The sequence below is a fragment of the Oncorhynchus mykiss genome, chromosome 8 (assembly GCF_057628025.1).
Source record: "Oncorhynchus mykiss isolate SJ-2025 chromosome 8, ASM5762802v1, whole genome shotgun sequence".
Lineage (NCBI taxonomy): Eukaryota > Metazoa > Chordata > Actinopteri > Salmoniformes > Salmonidae > Oncorhynchus > Oncorhynchus mykiss.
In genome coordinates this window covers 50355728-50378527 of record NC_143029.1, presented here as the reverse complement: position 1 = coordinate 50378527, position 22800 = coordinate 50355728, and the positions used below count along the sequence as shown (strand labels likewise).

At 39.4% G+C, this 22800-nt stretch overlaps 1 protein-coding gene across 6 annotated transcripts; it reads right to left on the bottom strand.

Moving 5' to 3' along the window:
- Positions 1-11300: 11300 nt before the first annotated feature.
- On the bottom strand, positions 11301-22455 carry LOC110530924 (homeobox protein Mohawk-like). Of its 6 annotated transcripts, none has more exons than XM_090181844.1 (6): positions 21918-22455; positions 20378-20537; positions 20053-20206; positions 18744-19058; positions 12748-12781; positions 11301-12400 (listed from the first exon to the last, which is right to left on the bottom strand). In XM_090181844.1, exons 1-6 carry the CDS (start codon positions 22070-22072, stop codon positions 12205-12207), a joined length of 1014 nt encoding a protein of 337 aa, XP_090037970.1. In that variant the 5' UTR covers positions 22073-22455; the 3' UTR covers positions 11301-12204. The 6 variants fall into 6 exon arrangements, with proteins under 6 accessions (XP_090037970.1, XP_090037969.1, XP_090037967.1 ...); XM_090181843.1 differs by having other exon boundaries at positions 21912-22307; XM_090181841.1 differs by having other exon boundaries at positions 20342-20537; positions 21912-22204.
- Between the last annotated feature and the right edge of the window lie 345 nt (positions 22456-22800).

The following is a 22800-nucleotide window of genomic DNA, read 5'->3' as shown; positions in this document are numbered from 1 at the left end:
TAAACTTTTAGTCTTAATCTTTACTACACTACTCACAGTTTAGCACGTGTCCTCACATGTGAATCCTTAGAGGGTATGAGCAATGCTGAATGTTTTTCCTCCTAATCCTGGACTATCGGACCACCACTTTATTACATTTGCAATCGCAACAAATAATCTGCTCAGACCCCAACCAAGGATCAGCATCAATCAGTAGAACACATCTGACCCTAAACCAAGGATCATCAAAAGCTGTGCTATAAATTCTCAGACAACCCAAAGATTCCTAGATGCCCTTCCAGACTCCTTCCACCTACCCAAGGACATCAGAGTACAAAAATCAGTTAACCACCTAACTGAGGAACTCAATTTAACCTTGCGTAATAACCTAGATAAAGTCGCACCCCTATAAACAAAAAACATTTGTCATAAGAAACTAGCTCCCTGGTATACAGAAAATACCTGAACTTTGAAGAAAGCTTCCAGAAAATTGGAACGAAAATGGCGGTACATCAAACTGGAAATCTTCCGACTAGCTTGGAACGACAGTACAGTATAGAAGAGCCCTCACTGCTGATCGACTATCCTATTTTTCCAACTTAAATTGAGGAAAATAAGAACAATCTTTCGCAAAGCTAACTAAAAAGCAAAATTCCCCAAGAGAGGATGGCTTTCACTTCAGCAGTGATGAATTCATGAACTTCTTTGATGAAAAGATAATGATCATTAGAAAGCAAATGATGGACTCCTCTTTAAATCTGCAAATTCCTCCAAAGCTCAGTTGTCCTGAGTCTGCTCAACTCTGTCCGGACCTAGGATCAAGGGAGGCACTCAAGTTTTTATATATTATATCTCTTGACACATTGATGAAAATAATCATGGCCTCCGAACCTTCAAGCTGCATACTGGACCCTATTCCAACTAAACTACTGAAAGAGCTGCTTCCTGTGCTTGGACCTCCTATATTGAACATAATAAATGGCTCTCTATCCATCAGATGTGTAACAAACTCACTAAATGTGGCAGTAATAAAGCCTTCCTTGAAAAAGCCAAACCTTGACCCAGAAAATTAAAAAAACCTATCGGTCTATATCGAATCTCCCATTCCTCTCACAAATGTTTGAAAAAGCTGTTTTTGATACCATCGATCACCACATTCTTTTGGAAAGATTGGAAACCCAAATTGGTCTACACGGGCAAGTTCTTGCATTGTTTAGGTCTTATCTGTCAGAAAGATATCAGTGTGTCTCTGTAGATGGTTTGTCCTCTGACAAATCAACTGTAAATGCCGGTGTTCCTCAAGGCTCCGTTTTAGGACCACTATTGTTTTCACTATATATTTTAACTCTTGGTGATGTCATTAGGAAACATAATGTTAACTTTCACTGCTATGCGGACGACACACAGCTGTAAATTGCGATGAAACATGGTGAAGCCCCAAAATTGCCCCCCTTGGAAGCCTGTGTTTCAGACATAAGGAAGTGGATGGCGGCAAATGTTCTACTTTTAAATTCGGACAAAACAGATGCTAATTCTAGGTCCCAAGAAACAAAGAGATATTCTGATGAATCTTACAATTAGTCTTGATGGTTGTCTCAAAGAAAACTGTGAAGGACCTCGGCGTTACCCTGGATCCTGATCTCTCTTTTGACGAACATATCAAGACTGTTTCAAGGACAGCTTTTTTCCATCTACGTATCATTGCAAAAATCAGAAATGTTCTATCCAAAATGCTCTACTTTCCGGCTAACAGGATAAAGCACTAAATAAACTTCAGTTAGTGCTAAATACAGCTGCTAGAATCTTGACTAGAACAAAAAAAACTGTATCATATTACTCCAGTGCTAGCTTCTCTACACTGGCTTCCTGTTAAGACAAGGGCTGATTTCAAGGTTTTCCTGCTAACCTACAAAGCATTACATGGGCTTTCTCCTACATATCGTTCCGATTTAGTCCTGCCGTACCTCCTTACTGTCCCTAGAATTTCAAAGCAAACAGCTGGAGGCAGGGGACTGGGATTCTCTGCCTCAAACCCTATTACAGGGGCTGAGTCACTGGCTTACTGGTGCTCTTCCGACTCTTTACTGGTGCTCTTAAGAGCACTTTACTGATGCTCTTCCGACTCTTCTTTTGAGTCGCTGACGTGATCTTCCTGTCCGGGTTGACAACCCCCTTGGGTTTGTGCTGTGGGGGAGATCTTCGTGGGCTTTACTCGGCCATGTCTCAGGATGGTAAGTTGGTGGTTGAAGATATTACCATCTAGTGGTGGGGGGGAATGTGCTTTGGAAAAGTGGCTGGGGTTATATCCTGCCTGTTTGGCCCTGTCCGGGGGTATTGTCGGACAGTGTCTCCCGACCCCTCCTGTCTCAGCCTCCAGTGTTTATGCTGCAATGGTTTATGTCTCGGGGGCTAGGGTCAGTCTGTTACATTTGGAGTATTTCTCCTGTCTTATCCGGTGTCCTGTGTGAATTTAAGTATGCTCTAATTATCTCTCTTTTTCTATCTTTCTTTCTTGCTCTCTTTCTCTCTTTCTTTCTCTCTCTTGTTCTTTCTTTCTTTGCTGGTCATCTATGAACATTTGAACATCTTGGCCATGTTCTGTTATAGTCTCCAACCGGCGCAGCCAGAAGAGGACTGGCCACCCTTCATAGCCTGGTTCCTCTCTAGGTTTCTTCCTGGGTTTACGGCCTTTCTAGGGAGTCTTTCCTAGCCACCGTGCATCTACACCTGCATTGCTTGCTGTTTGGGGTTTTAGGCTGGGTTTCTGTACAACACTTTGACATCAGCTGATGTAAGAAGGGCTTTATAAATACATTTGATTGATTGATTGATTGAATGGGTGTAGACAAAGGAGAGCTCTCCAGTGGGTACCAAAACTTTCAAAGGCCCTTTTCTCAAAAGTGAGATTAAAAGTTTATCAACTTTCAAAGCAGAATTACTTTCCCGTTGTTCCTAAAAAATGCAGTGTACGATATACAATTTTGTAGCTCTGAATCTCTACTTTTATCCAATATAAAAAAAGTGTCAGTGTCAAGTGTCAAACAGCAAAAATCCAAAAGATGGAGAGTGCTCCACAGTAGATTTTCATATTGCAAATGCACATCTAGTCAAGACCCATGAGTCAATTTTTATAAATGTGCAAAAAAAGAAGAAAACCGTTTTTCGCTGGACCGTTTTTCGAAATTCTTTCAATTTAAGAACTGTATGAACATACCTTTGTCATATTTTATTGTCACATTTCTTTCTTGTCCATAAGGCATATGTTTTGTCCATTTACAATATGATTTCATAGGAAGTCTAAAGTCGAAGTCAAAAGTCAGTGAACCATTTCCAAATGCCATAAGAAGTGTCCAAATGTAATATGAAAGTATTGAAAGTGCCAAATCAGGATGTTATGTCCATTTGCCATGTACGATCATAGGAATTCGGTTTCCAAACCCAAAAGTCAGTGAACCATGTCCAAATGGCATTTATACTGCCCAAATGATATATAGCACTATGTTAAGCCATGAATCAACCTAGATGGTCTATTTGTCATGTATCATGAGGGAGAAGTGGGACTCTGTTGTCTTTTTAATTATTTTTTGAAAAACATCCAAAATGACCAGGGGCACCCTCTATTGGATGGGCACGGGTGGTGGGTGCTCCCTTCCCAACCGTTGCTCCCTTCCCAATGTGCTTCTGGTAACCCATTCCAATCACCAGGTCCACGGCTTTCCATTTGCAATATGTTTCAATGGGCATTTACCATCACGAATTTGACACACTCAAAAAATACTGCAGAAATGCAAAATTGACTGGCCCGATGAGCTTGGGATGGCCGGGCACTGATAGTGGTTCCTCTGCATCGCTCGTTGGTGTTGATTTTAGAATGTAAATTTGGTAATGGTCTATCACTGCTTAAACATATTGCAATTGGACAAAGTCAGCCAGCAAGTCACCGTCCATCAGTTAATTAGATATCATTCTGACACCAAACTGACACCACAACCACTTTTTCCCACTCGTTTAGAAGCCAACGATCACATATTTCAGAGCAGGCCCATAATTCACAGCGCCTTCTGTTTAAACCATAATAAAAACGTAAAACACATAGTTACGTTCTAGCTGCGGGTCCAGTTCTGACATTATGTGTAGGCCTAGCTGAGGCGACCCTGAATCCCAAGTTTCGGCTCAATAGGTCATTTGGAGCCCGAGAAGCTACCTTAATTGGGGCTGAAAATCCACATTTTCCGTGCGTTGCTACAGGGTCCTTGAGTAAGCTATCGGACAGAAACGTTAGGGTCCGCCTCTATGGGCCAAGGCGGTTTCAAAGCACCCAGTCTTGCGACTCCGGGACTTTTCTAAATGTGATAATTTTCATTAAGGTTAAAATGAATTTAAGTTATTGCAAATGTAAGAGGCTGTTTCTCGGTCTGAGAACCTTCTAGAGCCACATAACTCACCGTGCACTATCGACTTGAGCTCTAGAACAGGTTTCTAAAGTTTCAGAGCTCTAGGTCTGATGGTTCTTTGATAGTTTGAACAATGGTAACTATTGCAGGCTCTGTGTGTCTGTTAGCCCCACACGATGTCACTCCGTCCTTGCTGTGTATGTGAGAGAGCTTTTCTTGGAAATCTGATGGGAGGAATGACTGATTTACAGTTCATGAGGGTTACCTTGTCACACATATGAAGTTTTGGAAAGATGTGACTTTTTTAACCCTTCGAAACAGCCCCTGTGACCCCAATTTAAGGCACGTCCGGTTGGCACAGGAAGCTTAAAGTAAACACATATCCTCATTGGGGTAGGCTTTTACAGAATCCTGAGTTTAAAGTCTTAATTTAAGAAGTTACTGATTTACACAGGGTTGAATGCAGTGATTTTCACAAACTGCAGTTTTGGTTTATCAAAACACCTTTAGGGTGAATTTAACCACTACCGGTTGCTCCAGGAAGTTTAGAATCAACACAGGTAGACCTCATAGTGGCCCGATGGATTGTCATCGAAGACAGGTTCATAAGGCCTTCATAACCCACATATGATTCAGGTTAAATTTAGGGGAAAAGGCAATGTATTTCTATGGGGATAGAAGTCATTGCAAACTGTTTGATGTAAACACATTATTTTCACTGTTAAGTGTTAATGCCACACGGTCAAGGTTTGCACAGATCGGGAGGACCTCAGGAATGTTCCTGAGGTCAAATTGTGCTTCTAACCCTAACGGTTCTCCCGCTGTCACCCAAAAGCACCTGAAATTTAGGGCCAGGCTTCATTTTGGGCCTACTTCTTTTCACGGTCACTGCGCTCAGACCGAATGAGCTACGGTCAAGTGGGGCATCTCGTTGAACTCGGCACAGCCTAGAGATTATGGTAATGCCATTGCAGGATCTGTGTGTCTTTAACTTGTTGCGTCGAGCAAACCCGTATCCGGGAGCGTAATCATAGCCTCAAGCTCATTACCATGCATAGTCAAGCATCTTTTAAACAAAATATCTTGTTTAAAACGGGAATGTTTTTTTATCCAAAATTTAAAAGAGCGCCAAGAAGTTAAGCCCCGCACTGTGTCACTCCATCCTTTATGTGTGTGTATGTGTAAGTTTTTTCTTTGACATCTGTTGGGAGAAATGACTGATTTACAGTTCATGAGGGTTGCCTAATCACACATTAGAAGTATGAAGTATGAAGTTTTGGAACGATCTGACCTTTTTAACCCTTCTAAACAGCCCCTATGACCCCAATTTAAGGTACTTCCGGTTGACACAGGAAGCTGAAAGGGAACACATACACAAATTTGAGTTTTAAGTCTTTAGGTTAAGAACTGACTTATTTACAGAGGGTTGAATGAGTGAGTGTTATTTCAGAAAATCACGGAAATCACGTAGTTTCAACACCCACCTTAACAGATTTCTCAAAAATTAGGATAGATAAATGGCTGGTCCTTTTTTCCTGACACTGAAGGTTCATGTACTTTGACGTAAGGCGGTCAAATTAGCGCTCTATTTTAATTTTTGACCTTTAACTTCTTGGAACTCTGGGGGCGCTATTTCATTATTGGATAAAAAAAACGTTCCCGTTTTAAGCGCGATATTTTGTCACGAAAAGATGCTTGACTATGCATATAATTGACAGATTTGGAAAGAAAACACTGACGTTTCCAAATCTGCAAATATATTGTCTGTGAGTGCCCCAGAACTGATGCTACAGGCAAAATCAAGATACAATTTCAAATAGGAAGTGCACCCAGATTTTGAAGACGCTGTGTTTCAATGAGTCCTTATATGGCTGTGTATGGGTCACGAATGAGCTTAAACTTTCTGTCGTTTCCCCATAGTGTCGACAGCATTGTGACGTATTTGTAGGCATATCATTGGAAGATTGACCATTTTACACTACATATAGTGTGGCCGCAATTATTCCTCGCAATTATTGCGTAATCTCCAGCTGCATGTATTTTTCTGTTTGCTTCCGAGGAGAAACCCAACTGCCACAAATGATTTATCATCGAATAGATATGTGAAAACACCTTGAGGATTGATTCTAAACAACGTTTGCCATGTTTCTGTCAATATTATGGAGTTAATTTGGAAAAAAGTTTGGCGTTGTAATGACTGAATTTTCTGGGTTTTTTCTTAGCCAAACGTGATGAACAAAACGGAGCGATTTCTCCTACACAAATCATCTTTTTGGAAAAAAATGATCATTTGCTATCTAACTGAGAGTCTCCTCATTGAAAACATCCGAAGTTCTTCAAAGGTATTTTATTTGAATGCTTTTCTTGTTTTTGTGAAAATGTTGCCTGCTGAATGCTAGGCTTAATGCTATGCTAGCTATCAATACTCTTACACAAATGCTTGTGTAGCTATGGTTGAAAAGCATATTTTGAAAATCTGAGATGACAGTGTTGTTAACAAAAGGCTAAGCTTGTGAGTCAATATATTTATTTCATTTCATTTGCGACGGGTTTGCGCGACACTAGAGGTTAATCCCAGAAAAATGGCCTTAACTCAAAAAGCGTTGAGGCCTCGACGCATTTTGTTTCTGGGCTAACAGCCCATTAGGCCAAACCTATGCTCACCAAGTTTCGTCTTTGAAGACTTTTCCGTTTAGGAGAAATGGCCATGTCGTGATTGGTGATGTTTTGTACATTTGCAATAAGAATCCATTCGCCATCTGGTGGAATTTACTGGGACAGCGGAAACATGACCAAAATTTGAACATTTTATAAAATGGAAACCGAATGTCTGAGAGACTTTGTTCGATGACTTCCCGGAAGATCTGGCCCCGGTGCACGGCCCGACACCGTCAGCGAATGTTAAACACATTCGCGGACGTCTAGTAAGGGACAGTACATTTGCAATTTGGAGATTCTCATCGATCATACAGCAAATGCAGAAAAGTGCCCTTCAGGTATGTTAGGCCTGAGACAAAGTTAATAGTCGACCGTGCCACTATACCCTCCAGACATTGGCTTCGAGGGCATTATCACTTGGTTTTCATGGATTTCATGGATTTCACCATGAGACCAATGGTGACTTTCAAACAGTTAGAGTTTAATGGGTGTTATAGGAAAAATCTGAGGATGGATCAACAACATTGTTGTTACTCCACATTACTAACCTAAATGAAAGAGTGAAAAGAAGGAAGCCTTTAGAATGAAAATATTCCAAAACATGCATCCTGTTTGCAACAAGGCACTAAAGTAAAACTTTATGTACTCAATACAAAGTGTTATGTTTGGGGCAATTCCAACAAAAAAACATCACTGAGTACCACTCCTCGTATTTTCAATCATGGTGGTGGTTGCATCATGTTATGGGTATGCTTGTCATCGACAAGGACTAGGGAGTTTTATAGGATTAAAAGAATAAGAATATAGCTAAGTACAGGCAAAATCCTAGAGGAAAACCTGGCTGTCTACTTTCCAACAGACACTAGGAGACAAATTCACCTTTCAGCAGGACAATAACCTAAAACACAAGGCCAAATATTGACTGGAATTACTTACCAAGACGACATTGAATGTTCCTGAGTGGTCTAGTTATAGGTTTTGACATAAATTGGCTTGAAAATCTATGGCAAGACTTGAAAATGGCTGTCTAGCAATGATCAACAACCAACTTGACAGAACTTGAAGAAGACATGAAATTGTTGATCGATAGTGCTGTAGCAGTATTGTTTAATAATGTGCTATTGAAATCATCAAGAGTGATAGAGTGCTGCATCAGATGACTTGGCCTCCACAATCCCCCGACCTCAACCAAATTAAGATGGTTTGGGATGAGTCAGACTGCAGAGGAAAAGCAGCCAACAAGTACTCAGCATATGTGGGAACTCATACAAGACTGTTGGAAAAACATTCCTGGTGAAGCTGGTTGAGAGAATGCCAAGAGTGTGCAAAGCTGTCATCAATATAAAGGGTTTTCTAATTGAAGAATCTCAAATATAACATATTTTTATTTGTTTAACACTTTTTTGGTTACTACATGATTCCATATGTGTTAATTCATAGTTTTGATGTCTTCACTATTATTCTACAATGTAGAAAATAGTAAAAATAAAGAAATACCCTTGAATTAGTAGGTGTTCTAAAATTTTTGACCGGTAGTGTATGTCCACAAGCCTACCTCAACATTCAAGACTGAGAACACACTTCTCAAGATGTCACCAAAGCAGGTTCCAGCCTTTCTAGGGAGTTTTTCATAGCCACCGTCATTCTACATCTGCATTGCTTGCTGTTTGGGGTTTTAGGCTGGGTTTCTGTATAGCACTTTGTAACACCGGCTGATGGTAAAAAGGGCTTTATAAATACATTTGATTGATTGATTGATTGATTGATTGATTGAGAAAGGGACCAGTGGAAAATACTACTGAGCTATGTTTTAGGGAATCGTCTCAGAGCCCAGTGTATGATTATGTGCTTATGTACAGTGTCAGGAGAATTTTCCCAAATAGAACACGATAAGTCCGCTCTGTCAGATGTCAAAGGCTTCCCATGTCCTTCATCCAGCCAATACTAGCAGATGTTATATGGTTGTGCAGCATTAAAACTCATTCTATAAGACCAAGACACAAGTGGTTTTTGAGCAAAGAACAAAATGCATGTTTCATCATTTTTTGTGACATACAGTGCCTTGCGAAAGTATTCGGCCCCCTTGAACTTTGCGACCTTTTGCCACATTTCAGGCTTCAAACATAAAGATATAAAACTGTATTTTTTTGTGAAGAATCAACAACAAGTGGGACACAATCATGAAGTGGAACGACATTTATTGGATATTTCAAACTTTTTTAACAAATCAAAAACTGAAAAATTGGGCGTGCAAAATTATTCAGCCCATTTACTTTCAGTGCAGCAAACTCTCTCCAGAAGTTCAGTCAGGATCTCTGCATGATCCAATGTTGACCTAAATGACTAATGATTATAAATACAATCCACCTGTGTGTAATCAAGTCTCCGTATAAATGCACCTGCACTGTGATAGTCTCAGAGGTCCGTTAAAAGCGCAGAGAGCATCATGAAGAACAAGGAACATACCAGGCAGGTCCGAGATACTGTTGTGAAGAAGTTTAAAGCCGGATTTGGATACAAAAAGATTTCCCAAGCTTTAAACATCCCAAGGAGCACTGTGCAAGCGATAATATTGAGATGGAAGGAGTATCAGACCACTGCAAATCTACCAAGACCTGGCCGTCCCTCTAAACTTTCAGCTCATACAAGGAGAAGACTGATCAGAGATGCAGCCAAGAGGCCCATGATCACTCTGGATGAACTGCAGAGATCTACAGCTGAGGTGGGAGACTCTGTCCATAGGACAACAATCAGTCGTATATTGCACAAATCTGGCCTTTATGGAAGAGTGGCAAGAAGAAAGCCATTTCTTAAAGATATCCATAAAAAGTGCCGTTTAAAGTTTGCCACAAGCCACCTGGGAGACACACCAAACATGTGGAAGAAGGTGCTCTGGTCAGATGAAACCAAAATTGAACTTTTTGGCAACAATGCAAAACGTTATGTTTGGCGTAAAAGCAACACAGCTGAACACACCATCCCCACTGTCAAACATGGTGGTGGCAGCATCATGGTTTGGGCCTGCTTTTCTTCAGCAGGGACAGGGAAGATGGTTAAAATTGATGGGAAGATGGATGGAGCCAAATACAGGACCATTCTGGAAGAAAACCTGATGGAGTCTGCAAAAGACCTGAGACTGGGACGGAGATTTGTCTTCCGACAATGATCCAAAACATAAAGCAAAATCTACAATGGAATGGTTCAAAAATTAACATATCCAGGTGTTAGAATGGCCAAGTCAAAGTCCAGACCTGAATACAATCGAGAATCTGTGGAAAGAACTGAAAACTGCTGTTCACAAATGCTCTCCATCCAACCTCGCTGAGCTCGAGCTGTTTTGCAAGGAGGAATGGGAAAACATTTCAGTCTCTCGATGTGCAAAACTGATAGAGACATACCCCAAGCGACTTACAGCTGTAATCGCAGCAAAAAGTGGCGCTACAAAGTATTAACTTAAGGGGGCTGAATAATTTTGCACGCCCAATTTTTCAGTTTGTGATTTGTTAAAAAAGTTTGAAATATCGTTACACTTCATGATTGTGTCCCACTTGTTGTTGATTCTTCACAAAAAAATACAGTTTTATATCTTTATGTTTGAAGCCTGAAATGTGGCAAAAGGTCGCAAAGTTCAAGGGGGCCGAATACTTTCGCAAGGCACTGTAGTAGGATAGGATTAACAAAAGTTAAGTTAAGTATTTATCCAAATAGCTGCAGTTCATTCAAAGTATTTCCACCTCTACGTTGTGATAATAGTTTTTACCTAGGATACAAATCCAGTCTCTTAAAGTTAATATAAATTAAGTCATTGAGAAAAATAGAAAATGGTTATACAGTATATACAGTATATAGTGAAAAATATAGTTCTCATGTAATCAAACAAATATCATGGTTACAAATAGAAAAATACACACATTGACCCAAAACATGTCACCATCTACCAGCCGATAGAAATAGTGACTCAGAAGAATACTGTAAGGCATAGCGTGGTTAATGGAAAGAACTATGATCTTTTCGGCAGGTTCGACATATGTTTTCTTGTAGGCTTCTGGCTTAATGTAGGTTATCTTGTTGGTTTTTGGTTTCTGGATGAAGAACCCCTAGCCAGCAGCATTCTAAAGAAACAAGAATCACCACTGTGTCTACTGCACTTTTAAGCAAATGTAAAGCTATGTGGTTACTTGGGCAATGTTAACTGCGAGAAACTAAGCAAAACAGTGTTACCCAGACCATGAGGTGAGACTACCAAAGGAAACGTTTCCAAAACGGGTATTTAGTGTTATAAAATCCTCAGTTCTGTTTTTACTCTGAAATATGCTGCTATATTCTTTCATGATTTCAACAGCACATTATTATGCATTACTGCTACAGAACTATTGATCTAATAATTACATTTACATCATGGTAACCATTTGTCCTTTCAGATTTCTCTTTCACAACAAGATTTCTCTTTCACAACTCCTAAATTATTTAAATTAACACTGTCTATTGCCCCACAATACATGTTTATACCTTCGAAAGTGTAAGCTTTTTAAAATGGCAATATGTAACTTTTTGGGCTACTCAACCAAATTCACATAAAAATGTTACTGAGTTACTGTATCTGTAATTTCATTGAAAACAAGTCTAAGAAGCAGTATATCTGTTGTATGTGCACTATTTCTATGCTTCCGGTTAAGTTTAGCTTTTGCATCTTTTACTTTCAGTGTTGTACAAACTTCAAACATTTGAAAATACAATACTTTTGGATATGGAAAATATATTTCACAGCGGTTTAGATGGTACAATGATTCTCTACACTATAATTGCTTGTTTTGTCACAAACTGAAATTAGGTGAAGTTTTAGTGCACTTTTAACATTTTCAGAGTTTATGTAACTCTGGCCAACACTGGTTATTATTGCCTTCACTCTACATTGGTGTTAAGTGTTAAATCGATTCCATCTTAGTATTTTATATATTTTTTCCTTACTACCATTTAACATGAGGGTGTAAACACTTCTTATATAAATTATATGTAATTCAAGGGACCAGAGCGGCCCTGGTCCAGACGATGAAGGGTAAAATTGTCCCTAGATGCTGATCTTGGGTCAGTTTTGAGTTTTCCCCACTAATGGTTAAGGTTATGATTGGCGGAGGGGAAGGCTAGATCAAGAGAAACTTCACCTCGGAGTGGTCTAGACATTGTTTGGCAGGGACACTTTGACAGTCTTTATTTCTGAGATGTGGGAGGACTTTTGGATGATGCAGCTGGTGGTGGTAGTCCCTGTGGCGCAGCACTGCCCCTGGGCCAAGTTAGTCAGAGCCATGGCAGCGTGGATCTCTCTCCACTCTGCCTCCTCCCTCCTCTGGCCTCTCTCACTCTTCCCCTCACTGCGAATGACATAAAGGAGAGATTTAGAGATTTAGAGCCTAGATCGTATCATTAATGCACACTACCCAAGATGAAATCATCATTCACAACAGGGAGACTTCCTACTAACAGACAATAGCCATAGAAATGCATCTGCCTAGATTGCCATTATTTGCTCATCCCAATGTGGGTGTGCCACAACGAAAGGTTGCATTATTACATGTTTAAGAATAATACTAAATCTTTATGCTGGACTGTGAAGTGAATATGTCTTCTTTCTTATGCATCTAGAGCGCTTATACTCGCTATAAAGAATGGTACACTGGATAGAAGGGGTCCATAAACAAACAAACAAACATACTCTTACCTGTCACATCTAGTTGATGCATAGTTTCCTGTGTCTGAAAACATGGATAGAAAAAAGCCAGACTTACATTTATCGTACAGTAAAGGCCAATTAATGATAAAGTATGGAGTTTTCTGGAACCTATACTTCGCAAATATTTATTTACATACAGTACCAGTCAAAAGTTTGCACACATTGTAGAATAATAGTGAAGACATCATAACTATGAAATAACACATATGGAATGATGTAGTAACCAATGAGTAGGTGTGTCCAAACTTTTGACTGGTACTATGTATGAGTGTTTTTTGGCATTGTGTTCTCTATTCATATTTTTCAGTTTCTGTGTGCATTACAGTATTTGCATGTGTGTGTGTGTGTTTGTGTGTGTGCACATGTGCACTTTAACTGCGCCAGAGGGCCTTAACTCAATGAAGTACTCCAGTCTGGCTGCTCATAAGCACTCCGGCCAAAACAAATGCAATTATGTTTCTCCTGTGCCTTTTCAGATGGAAAAATACAATATCTGTGCAGTGTCATGAACACAGACACTCTGTTTCCAGGTCTCCAGAGCTCGTTTGCATCCATAAAGTATTTCACTGTTTTTCAATCAACCCTCTGCCCTCTCCCTTTATGTTTGGCTGAGGACTGCAGATCATCATACATCATAGAAATGTGTATAGGAGTATTGTGTGAATGAGCGACAAGTACTGTAATACTCCCTCTATGGATCTTTAGTGGCAGTGTCTCACCTTCTGGGTGTTTTTGGTTCCACTAAACATATTGATTTGAGCTCAAATGTTGGTTTATCAATCTACAAAATTCACTTTGTTTATAGTTTGGGTGTTATCATCATTTTTTATGATTCGGTTTATAAATGAGTAAGAAATAGTGTGTTGGTTTGCATGTTTGCTCACACGTTTTTCATGTGAACACAGCAGTAGGGCTATCTGTTTTGTTGAGACAAGTCAGACGGACCAAAATATATTTCTCTTCAGGGAGCTATGAGCAGGAAAATTAGAGGCCAATTGCGAGCATACAAAATGCCGCTTTCAAAATGCCTGAAACATCTCAGACTCCTATTTCTATAACAAGGCCCAGGCCAAGAGCAATTATAGGCAGACAATAAATCATTTGACGCCGCTCACATTTTGCTACTGAATGTCTCTACTCTTTTTTGGTGGTTCTGACATTTATGTTTTAAAAAACAACAGTACTTTCTGGAAACCTATTACTAAATAAAAATGCACATGTAAATCATTATGGGGAAATTGTACTCTGCTGTGTTTGTCTCTGCGTCATTTATGTTTTACAAGAATTACCCATTCATTTGACTGAAATAGTGTTTTGTACAAGACCTTAAAAATCATGTTAGCATCTCTCAGACCAAGTCTGACCTGGGACATCAACTACAACAAATATTAAATTCCTTGGCTTACTCTGAAAATAACATTACCATTCTGATCATAGAAGTCATGAACTCATAAAGTAGTGTTGCACAACCCTGGACTTCAAGGGGATGCAGGGCAGAGAGTTTTCACTTGCCCTCAAAAGTTAGTCAGAGCTGGATTGGCACTACAGATCGAAATCAGTTGCTAATTGAGAAAGATTGAAACCAAGCTACCAAAAAGTATAACTGTTCATCTAGGGTATCAGAAAACGAGGAACTTGTGTCTCACCATGAATGTTTTCATTTTGCAACAAACTAGGTAAAAAAAAAGTGTGCAGTGTCCTCACTCCATATAAAACATGAATCCAGTAAGATTTATTAGTCTCTGGCTCCTTGAAGGGAAAGACCACTTGTTATAGTTTAACAGCATATTTCAACGTCAAGATCCCCAGTGTGTAGACGCTTTCTGAAGACTTTCACTTGGCAGGCAGATTTAGTGTTTGATGACCTGTCGTTATATTGGACATCCAAGAAACAACAATAATTAGCATGTCCCAGATAGGCGTAGTGACTCTTACCCCTCCCCAGTGCAGTGTAAAAGTGTTAACGTACTGAATTCTTTCGAGACTGCATCAAGGTTCAGCACTGCTCTCCACTCCCATTCCAGAGAAGCTCTAAGCACCCTCTAAATACTCCAGGGACACACCAAAAAAATCTGCTGTGTGCCTGTATATAAATCTGAAATGTTTCTTGATATCTGAATGTCATGTTCAGTTCTACCAATGTTCTGTTGGTAGCCTACCCTAAAACTAGGTATTTTGTGACATAGGCTAATGAGGTAAGAAATGTATGTGATATATACTGTAATGTTTTTATAAACCAATTTGAGAAACTGTACTTGCAACTTTGAGTGTGGATATAATTATTTGAACTTCCAGAAGCAAGTCTGTGGTGCTTTAGTAACAGGGTCTAAGCAAAAATCCACATTGAAACGCCATTTGTACCAGAAACTTTGGCAAAGGTCCTCATGTCTCACCTTGGGGACAATAAAATCTCAGACATTCTGTAATTGACCCTGAGATCTGCTATTTTCCACCATGGCAAGGAAACAACACACTAGAATATGGATCATGGAAATCATAGGACCAATGAAGTAGTCTAATACTTTGTCTTTGGCTAAACAAGATCAAGGATTTTATAAGCAATGGATTTAGATGTCAGCACAAGTTCTTATTAGCTGTTGCTTTGGTTCCAGGACCTTTCTGGAGTTTAGAGTTGTCAACCTGATTTAGGGCAGTGCTCCTAACTTCGGGTCCTGAAGTGCACCCAAGTGTCAAACATATCTCCCTCTAACCTAGTTGTGTCTTGTCAAAGCTTTCAACATTGACCGATAAGACCAACTGAATGAACAGAAGTTCTGCAAACCTAAAGCGGCAAATCTTAAAAGCTGCAATATAACTTTTTGGGCGACAAAACCATATTTACGTAGAAATGTGAGTTATAGATCTGTCATTCTCATTGAAAGCAAGTCTATGAAGCGGTATATCTGTTCTATGTATGCTATATCTGTGCTTTTTGTTTCTCAAAATCATTTTCACTTGGTTAATAATACAAATCGGAATAAAAATGATAAACATCTAAAAGTTAAAATGCCACCAATGCGAGAGCACCAACCTCTGCAATATGGACACATTGGTTCACCATGAGCCATTGGCAGCTAAATAAATGAGACAGCCTAGGCCAATGTAGCAGTAGGCCTATAACTTATATTGTTAACTAAGTAAAAATGCATAAATCTGACAAATAAAAACGTAAAATATCCGGATGAAAATGCAGGTACATTTATCTCTCTATACTCCGCCTGTCTGTCACCTTTCTATCTGTCTTACTGGATCCAGCCCAATGACTGTATATGAAGGTCCAGCCCTAAGCTTGCAAACTTTATATCAACTAGCCTATTCTGGACCCTAAGAGTTTCCACACCAGTGAGATCCGGACAGACACAGCTGTTTTTGCGCAAAAGGAAACGTGTTCAGGTAGGCTAATTTATGAGGTTTCCACTGGATATATGGGATACTCAGAGCATGACGTTTTGGTCTTTCAAAGCGAAGCCTGGTGATTATTGAGGGGGAGAGTGTTGGAAAGATTTTTCAAATACTGTGAGGAAATATTGTTCACAATGGACGCATTTTTTAAAAACTAACTTTATTTAAAAAATTACTGAGAAGCTCAGCTTTTTAGCGGTGGTGAGTTAAGACAATCAGAAATCAGACATCCAGTTAGCCTATGTGTGCTAATGCTCGCACGCTCCATCAACATTAAGAGGATAGAAAAAACAGATATGTGCTCATTGCTCACATGGAGCGTTTCAAACAAAATGCAATGAAAACATTGACAAAACTCGTAAATGATGGAATGAAATAAAACAAAACTTGTTTCTCAGAAGTGTAGCAGGTTGTGCCGCTTTCACTCCAACTTCACAGTAAATGACTGTACGCCTAAATAAAACCTCTTTGGGATAGGGGGCAGCATTTTCACTTTTGGATGAATAGAGTGCCCAATTACAACTTCCTGCTACTCATGCCAAGAATATAAGATATGCATATTATTAGTAGATTTGGATAGAAAACACTGAACTTTCTAAAACTGTTTAAATCATGTCTGTGAGTATAACAGAACTTATGTAGCAGGCAAAACCCAGAGGACTAACCATTCAGAATTATTTATTTTTGAGGTCACTGTCTGTTCATTGGGTTCGCATGGGGAAACGATATTTCTTAGGCATTTGTTTGCAGTTCCTACTGCTTCCACTGGATGTCACCAGTCTTTGGAATTTGGTTGAGGTTATTCCTTTGTGCAATGAAGAAATACGGCCATCTTGGAAAAGGGTAACGCTGTTGAGAGTTGGGCAAGACTTGAAAAGTAGCGTTAGTTTCCTCTCGTCCTCTATTGAAAACAGATAGACCCGTCTTCAATTTGATCGATTATTAACTTTTAAAAATACCTAAAGTTGTATTACAAAAGTATTTTGAAATGTTTTGGCAAAGTTTACAGGTAACTTTTGAGATATTTTGTAGTGACTTTGTGCAAATTGGAAGCTGTTTTTTTCTGGATCAAAAGCGCCAAATAAATGGACATTTTGGATATATATGGATGGAATTAATCGAACAAAAGGACCATTTGTGATGTTTATGGGACATATTGGAGTGCCAACAAAAGAAGCTCGTCAAAGGTAAGGCATGAATTCTATTTTATTTCTGCGTTTTGTGCAGCACCTGCAGGGTTGAAATATGCTTCTCTCTTTGTTTACTGTTGTGCTATCATCAGATAGTAGCATCTTATGCTTTCGCCGAAAAGCCTTTTAAAAATCTAACATGTTGGCTGGATTCACAACGAGTGTAGCTTTAATTTAGTATCTTATATATGTGATTTAATGAAAGTTCGATTTTTATATAATTTTATTTGAATCTGGCGCTCTGCATTTTCCCTGGCTTTTGGCCAAGTGAGATGCGACTGTCCCCCTATCCTAGAGAGGTTTAATCCATGCATTAACAGAAATTAATGTAACAAATGACGGGGATTAACGATACATTTACTACTGGTGACGTGTAATGGGGAATTTATGAAAATAAACATTCAAAGGGAAAACAATTAGCAAAAAACAATATTGTGCAAGAACTGTCAGGAGACAGCTGAGCCATTCTGGAGAGACACTTGCCTATATCTTTGCCACACACACCCCTCCCCTTCTTCTTGTCTCAACATTTCTAATTATACTGAAGACACATTATCTTCACATATTTTAGATGCATTGTGTTTCACTGACAGCCGCATCTCAATAATCAGCTAGACCTATTGCCACTCGCGCTGCCCAAATTGAGGTCCTCTAGGCATAGGCCTACACGCTTGAGGTTTGAAACAATAAAGCTTTAAAATAAGCTAATGAAGTCATGCTCTCTGGTGAAGTATTTTTAATAATTTTATTTCTGTATACAGTAGGCAGGAGTAATTATATATTTTTGGCAAATGTAATTCCATTTACTCTAGGCTGCAGTGATACTGTTACCAAATCGTTTCCTATGCTTAGGCTACTCCTCAGAGCACCCTCCTATGCACAATATCTTCCCATGGCTATGCCTCCGCCTCAAAATGTGCAAAATTGCATGAAATTTGTTATAAAATTGGAAAATCTTCTCTCCGCCCCATAGCAAAATGTGTAGAAATGCAGCAAACTTGCTGTAAAATAGCTAAATGTTCTCTAAACTCCATGGCAAATTGTGCAGAATTGTACAAAATTAACTGATGTTGCCCATCCCTGGTTTAGACGATACAATGATTCTCTACATAATGACTGCTTGTTTTGTCACGTAAACTAAAATTAGGCAAACTATTCGAATTTTAGCAACCAGGAAATGGTGGAGCTATATCTGCATATTCTACCGTTAACCCTTGAAGTAAGCTAGTGCCATGTCACTGATCCACAACCGAGTCCAGTCGTTGTAAAGCTACAGTACGTTAGCTAGTATGTCTGCATATGACATCTCTTATATCCTGCATATGGCAGCGTTCTGTAGACTTTGTTCAGCATTTCAAGTAAAGTGTCTCCAAAGAATAAGAAATCCCTTACCCATATGGTAGAGAGAGTTTGTCTCTGCCTCAGAAGAAGAAGGCGATACGAGTTCGTCGTCACACTCGTTGGAGCTGAACGACCCTGAGTGGTTTCTCAGGTGGGACTTTGTGTCGTCATCAGGGGTTGCCATCACGTGTCGTAGGGTGTCGTTAATGTACCGGTTCAGCAAGCTGCTCTTGTACTTGGGGGGTGGAGCGACATAGTCGTCACTGAAGGCAGGATCAGTCCTGTTCTCCTGTTTGATGACACTCTTAAGTGAGGGCCTGGAGAGCTCTGGTTGGCTAGCTGGAGTTTGTAAGTGACGCTCATCATCTGAAACAAACAAAAAAATATATAATAATAATGTTGGTCCTCCGTCAACTGCCTTTGGTCTCCAAAAGAGGCTGAACATCTCAAACATACATTTTTAAGTTTCAACTGCAGTGTTAAAAGGTCAGCAACTCTATTAGTAAAAAAAATACGCAGAGAGTTCATTTCGCATAACATAAATTCAGTGGTGTAAAGTACTTAAGTAAAAATACTTTAAAGTACTACTTACGTATTTTTGGGGGTATCTGTACTTTACTTTACTATTTATATTTCTGGCAACTTTTACTTTTACTTCACTCCATTCTGAAATAAAATAATGTACTTTTTAATCCAAATATTTTCCCTGACACTCAAGTACTCGTTACATTTTGAAAGGAAAATTGTTAAATTCACACACTTATCAAGAGAATGTCCCTGGTCATCCCTACTGCATCTGATCTGGCAGACTCACTAAACACAAATGCTTCGTTTGTAAAATATGTCTGAGTGAGTGTGACCCTGGCTATCCATCAATAAAATAAAGAACATTGTGCTGTCTGGTTTGCTTAATATAAGGAATTTGAAATAATTTATACTTTTACTTTTGATACTTAAGTACATTTTAGCAATTCCATTTACTTTTGATACTTAAGAATTTTTAAAACCAAATACTTTTAGACTTTTACTCAATTAGTATTTTACTGGGTGAGTTTTACTTTTACTTGAGTCATTTTCTATTAAGGTATCTTTACTTTTACTCAAGTATGACAACTTAGTACTTTTTCCACCACTGCATAAATTCACACCCTTCAGTGTTATTGTAGAGTGAATTTTTTGTTGAATGGCTGGTGTTCATTTTCTACTTTTTCAGAGTTACAGAAATGAAAAAAGTGTAACATTAACTCTGTGTGGTATGGGACACTATAGACACTTGGGGAGTGTTAAAACGAACACTTAGAATGTTTGAGGTTACATCCCCAGCTATAACCCTGCTTAGCCTAGCCTCAGTCTCTCTTACCCTCAGAGTTGGTGTCTTCACTGCTGACACTCATTCTCTCAGCGTTGCCCTGGATGTATTTATTGTAGAGTTTGATCCGTAGAGCCCAACTTAAGTCTGGCTGACTCACTGTGTTCTTCAACCTCCGCCGGGCATTGGCAAACCAGTTTGAGACCTGCAACATAAGCATAAAAAAAAGGAAAAAAGGAACATTAATTTGATTTTGAACTTCAACTTGTCAGCTAACAAAATGTCTGACTAGCTTCTGCTTTTTTCGTCCATGGAGGTATCCATGTGACCAAACCCATACCTTGCTTTGAGGGGTGTGTGGTTTGCCTCCGCTCACCTGTACTAAAGTCATGTGGGACCCCAGGGCGAGCAGGACCTTCTCTGTCTTGGTGGGGTAGGGGTTTTCCTTGTGTTTGTACAGCCACTGCTTAAGAGGCCTCGCCATGTCCTGAAGCGCCTGGCGCTTGTGGCAAACTTTGACCCCGCCCAGACAAGACCTGTGTGTAAGGTGAAATATGATAGAACTATGCTTAATCTTCTGATGGGAGAGGAGTTGCCATCATTTCCTGGTTTATTACAAGGATAGGGTTGCTATACCTGATATTTCAGGAATAGACTAGGACCAAAAATCAGCCCACGCATAGCACTAACTTTGCTGAATTGAAAAATGTACTTTCTACGAATGTGATATGAAGTTGTCTCTTAGTTGTCTATTAAGATTCATGCACTAACTGTAAGTCACTCTGGATAAAAGTGTCTGCTAAATTACTAAAATGTAAAGGTTATGTAAATGTATTTTTGGTGGGAATCCATAGATGTCACTGTTGGGCTGTGTAAGCAATCTAAAGTTTGCACATACCCAATTATTTTGAACACGCTTTTTGATCATGATCATATCCGTCATCTCCTTGCAATTTGAATAAGTAATGTCTAACATACACAACACTTACAATTTATTTTCCATATGACAACATTTTTGCAGAATTACAGACAATGTTCAATATATTTCATAAAATATAAAGTGTTGTTTTTTTGTGTGGAAAAAAAACATATAAATGCAAATATGGGGCTGCACTGGAGATATTTAAGCTGTGCAAAAATACATCTGATCAATTATCACGTTTCCATCCACAGTTTTTATGAGAGTATAGTCATATGGTATATAACAAATCACAACAGCTGTGATGGAAACAGGAGATGTCGGTACAGTTTTAGAAATGCTGACAGAGAATTTGTTTGTTCGACATGATGGGATCTTTTTGTGTCTGTAAAATTAGTTCATGTGAGAAATGGTGGTGGAATTTATGCGCCCATATTGATATAATAACAAGAAGTAAACTTGGAGTCACTCGATGATGTGGTGTGTGTTCCACTACGACTCAGGAAACCGTGCAGTTTATTAGGCTACAGATTAAATCAATTATGGTGATGGAGCTTGATGCTCCTTTACAAAAAATTTTGAGGGTCTTATTCTGGTGACAGGACGGTCGATACTTGACTACCATTTGACAAATAGAAATATTCTCGCTCTTAACCATAATATTCTCATCAGTATCTGTATCCGCGAGCTGTTGGCTAGAGTGTACGTGCCAAGACCAGTCTTGGCCATTTGCCATTTAACTCGAACAGTTTTTGTGACAGAACTTTCGTTAGAGTTGAACATGCACAGGAAACATGGTGAACTTTATATTTTTATTCGGTACATGAAAACTTAAGCGAAAAAGTACATTTTGTGGGCACTACATTTAGTGGAAACCCACCACTGGTAGGAAAATGTGCATAATTGGACGGAAACCTAAGTACATTTTTATTTTATTTTGCCCTTTGTAAATTGCGATGTATATCACCAAAAAAATGGAAATTGTGCTTACCCATACCTCCTATACTTAACAACAGGGTTGTCTTCTATTGCCTGTTGGCATGGTTGTGAGTCTGTATGCTGTCTATCTGTTACCAAACAGTCCACACCGTTTCTCCTGCGCTCCTCCAAAATATTTTGTTGATTTGACCTCTTCACAACAATGTTGTTCATCTTTTGATTGCTCGTTTTATCCAAACAACATCAGACGCAACTGCAGAAGTTCAAATCCGAATACATGTAGTAGCTTTCCATCCTCACTGTGACATATACAAGCAGAGAAGTAACCCAGAGGTCTCGGTGCGCTCAGGACTCAGGCCACCTGTCCAAAAGACAGCTCATCTGGAGGAGCCCCTTGGAACCAGACCTTTACAAACCAGACACTGATGCCAGTCTTGCCTTTACCAATGAGAGAGTGCTGTCTGGGTAGTTCAAGTAACCTGCTCTCCTGTGTCTAACTGAATGGCTATGGCTCTTTCAACATCCAATTAAAGTCAACCGATTTCTCTGCTCTGTGGAGGTAGCTGTTCACTGTATGTAGTACCAAGACTTGGGATGAATACCATGCCACAAGAACGCCAATAGATGAACTAGGGTGTATGGATTGCGCACATCTTGAGCACTTTACCGAGCTTTTTTGGCGTTTGTAAGCATTAAGAATGTAGGCTATCATACATTCTTAAGTCGTCTGACACATGCTCCCGATATTTACTTCACAAGGATCACGAAACCTTGTGTTTTTCCTCAACTGCCATGTCTACAGATAATACACTTTTTACGAAGGGATTCTGGAAATGTATAGGTGTAATGACACGGTTTCTAATGTCCACTGAAACCCCTCAGCTCTGTTTTGTATGAGCTCAACTGGGTCTATAACTGGAGATCAACATAAATCATCATAA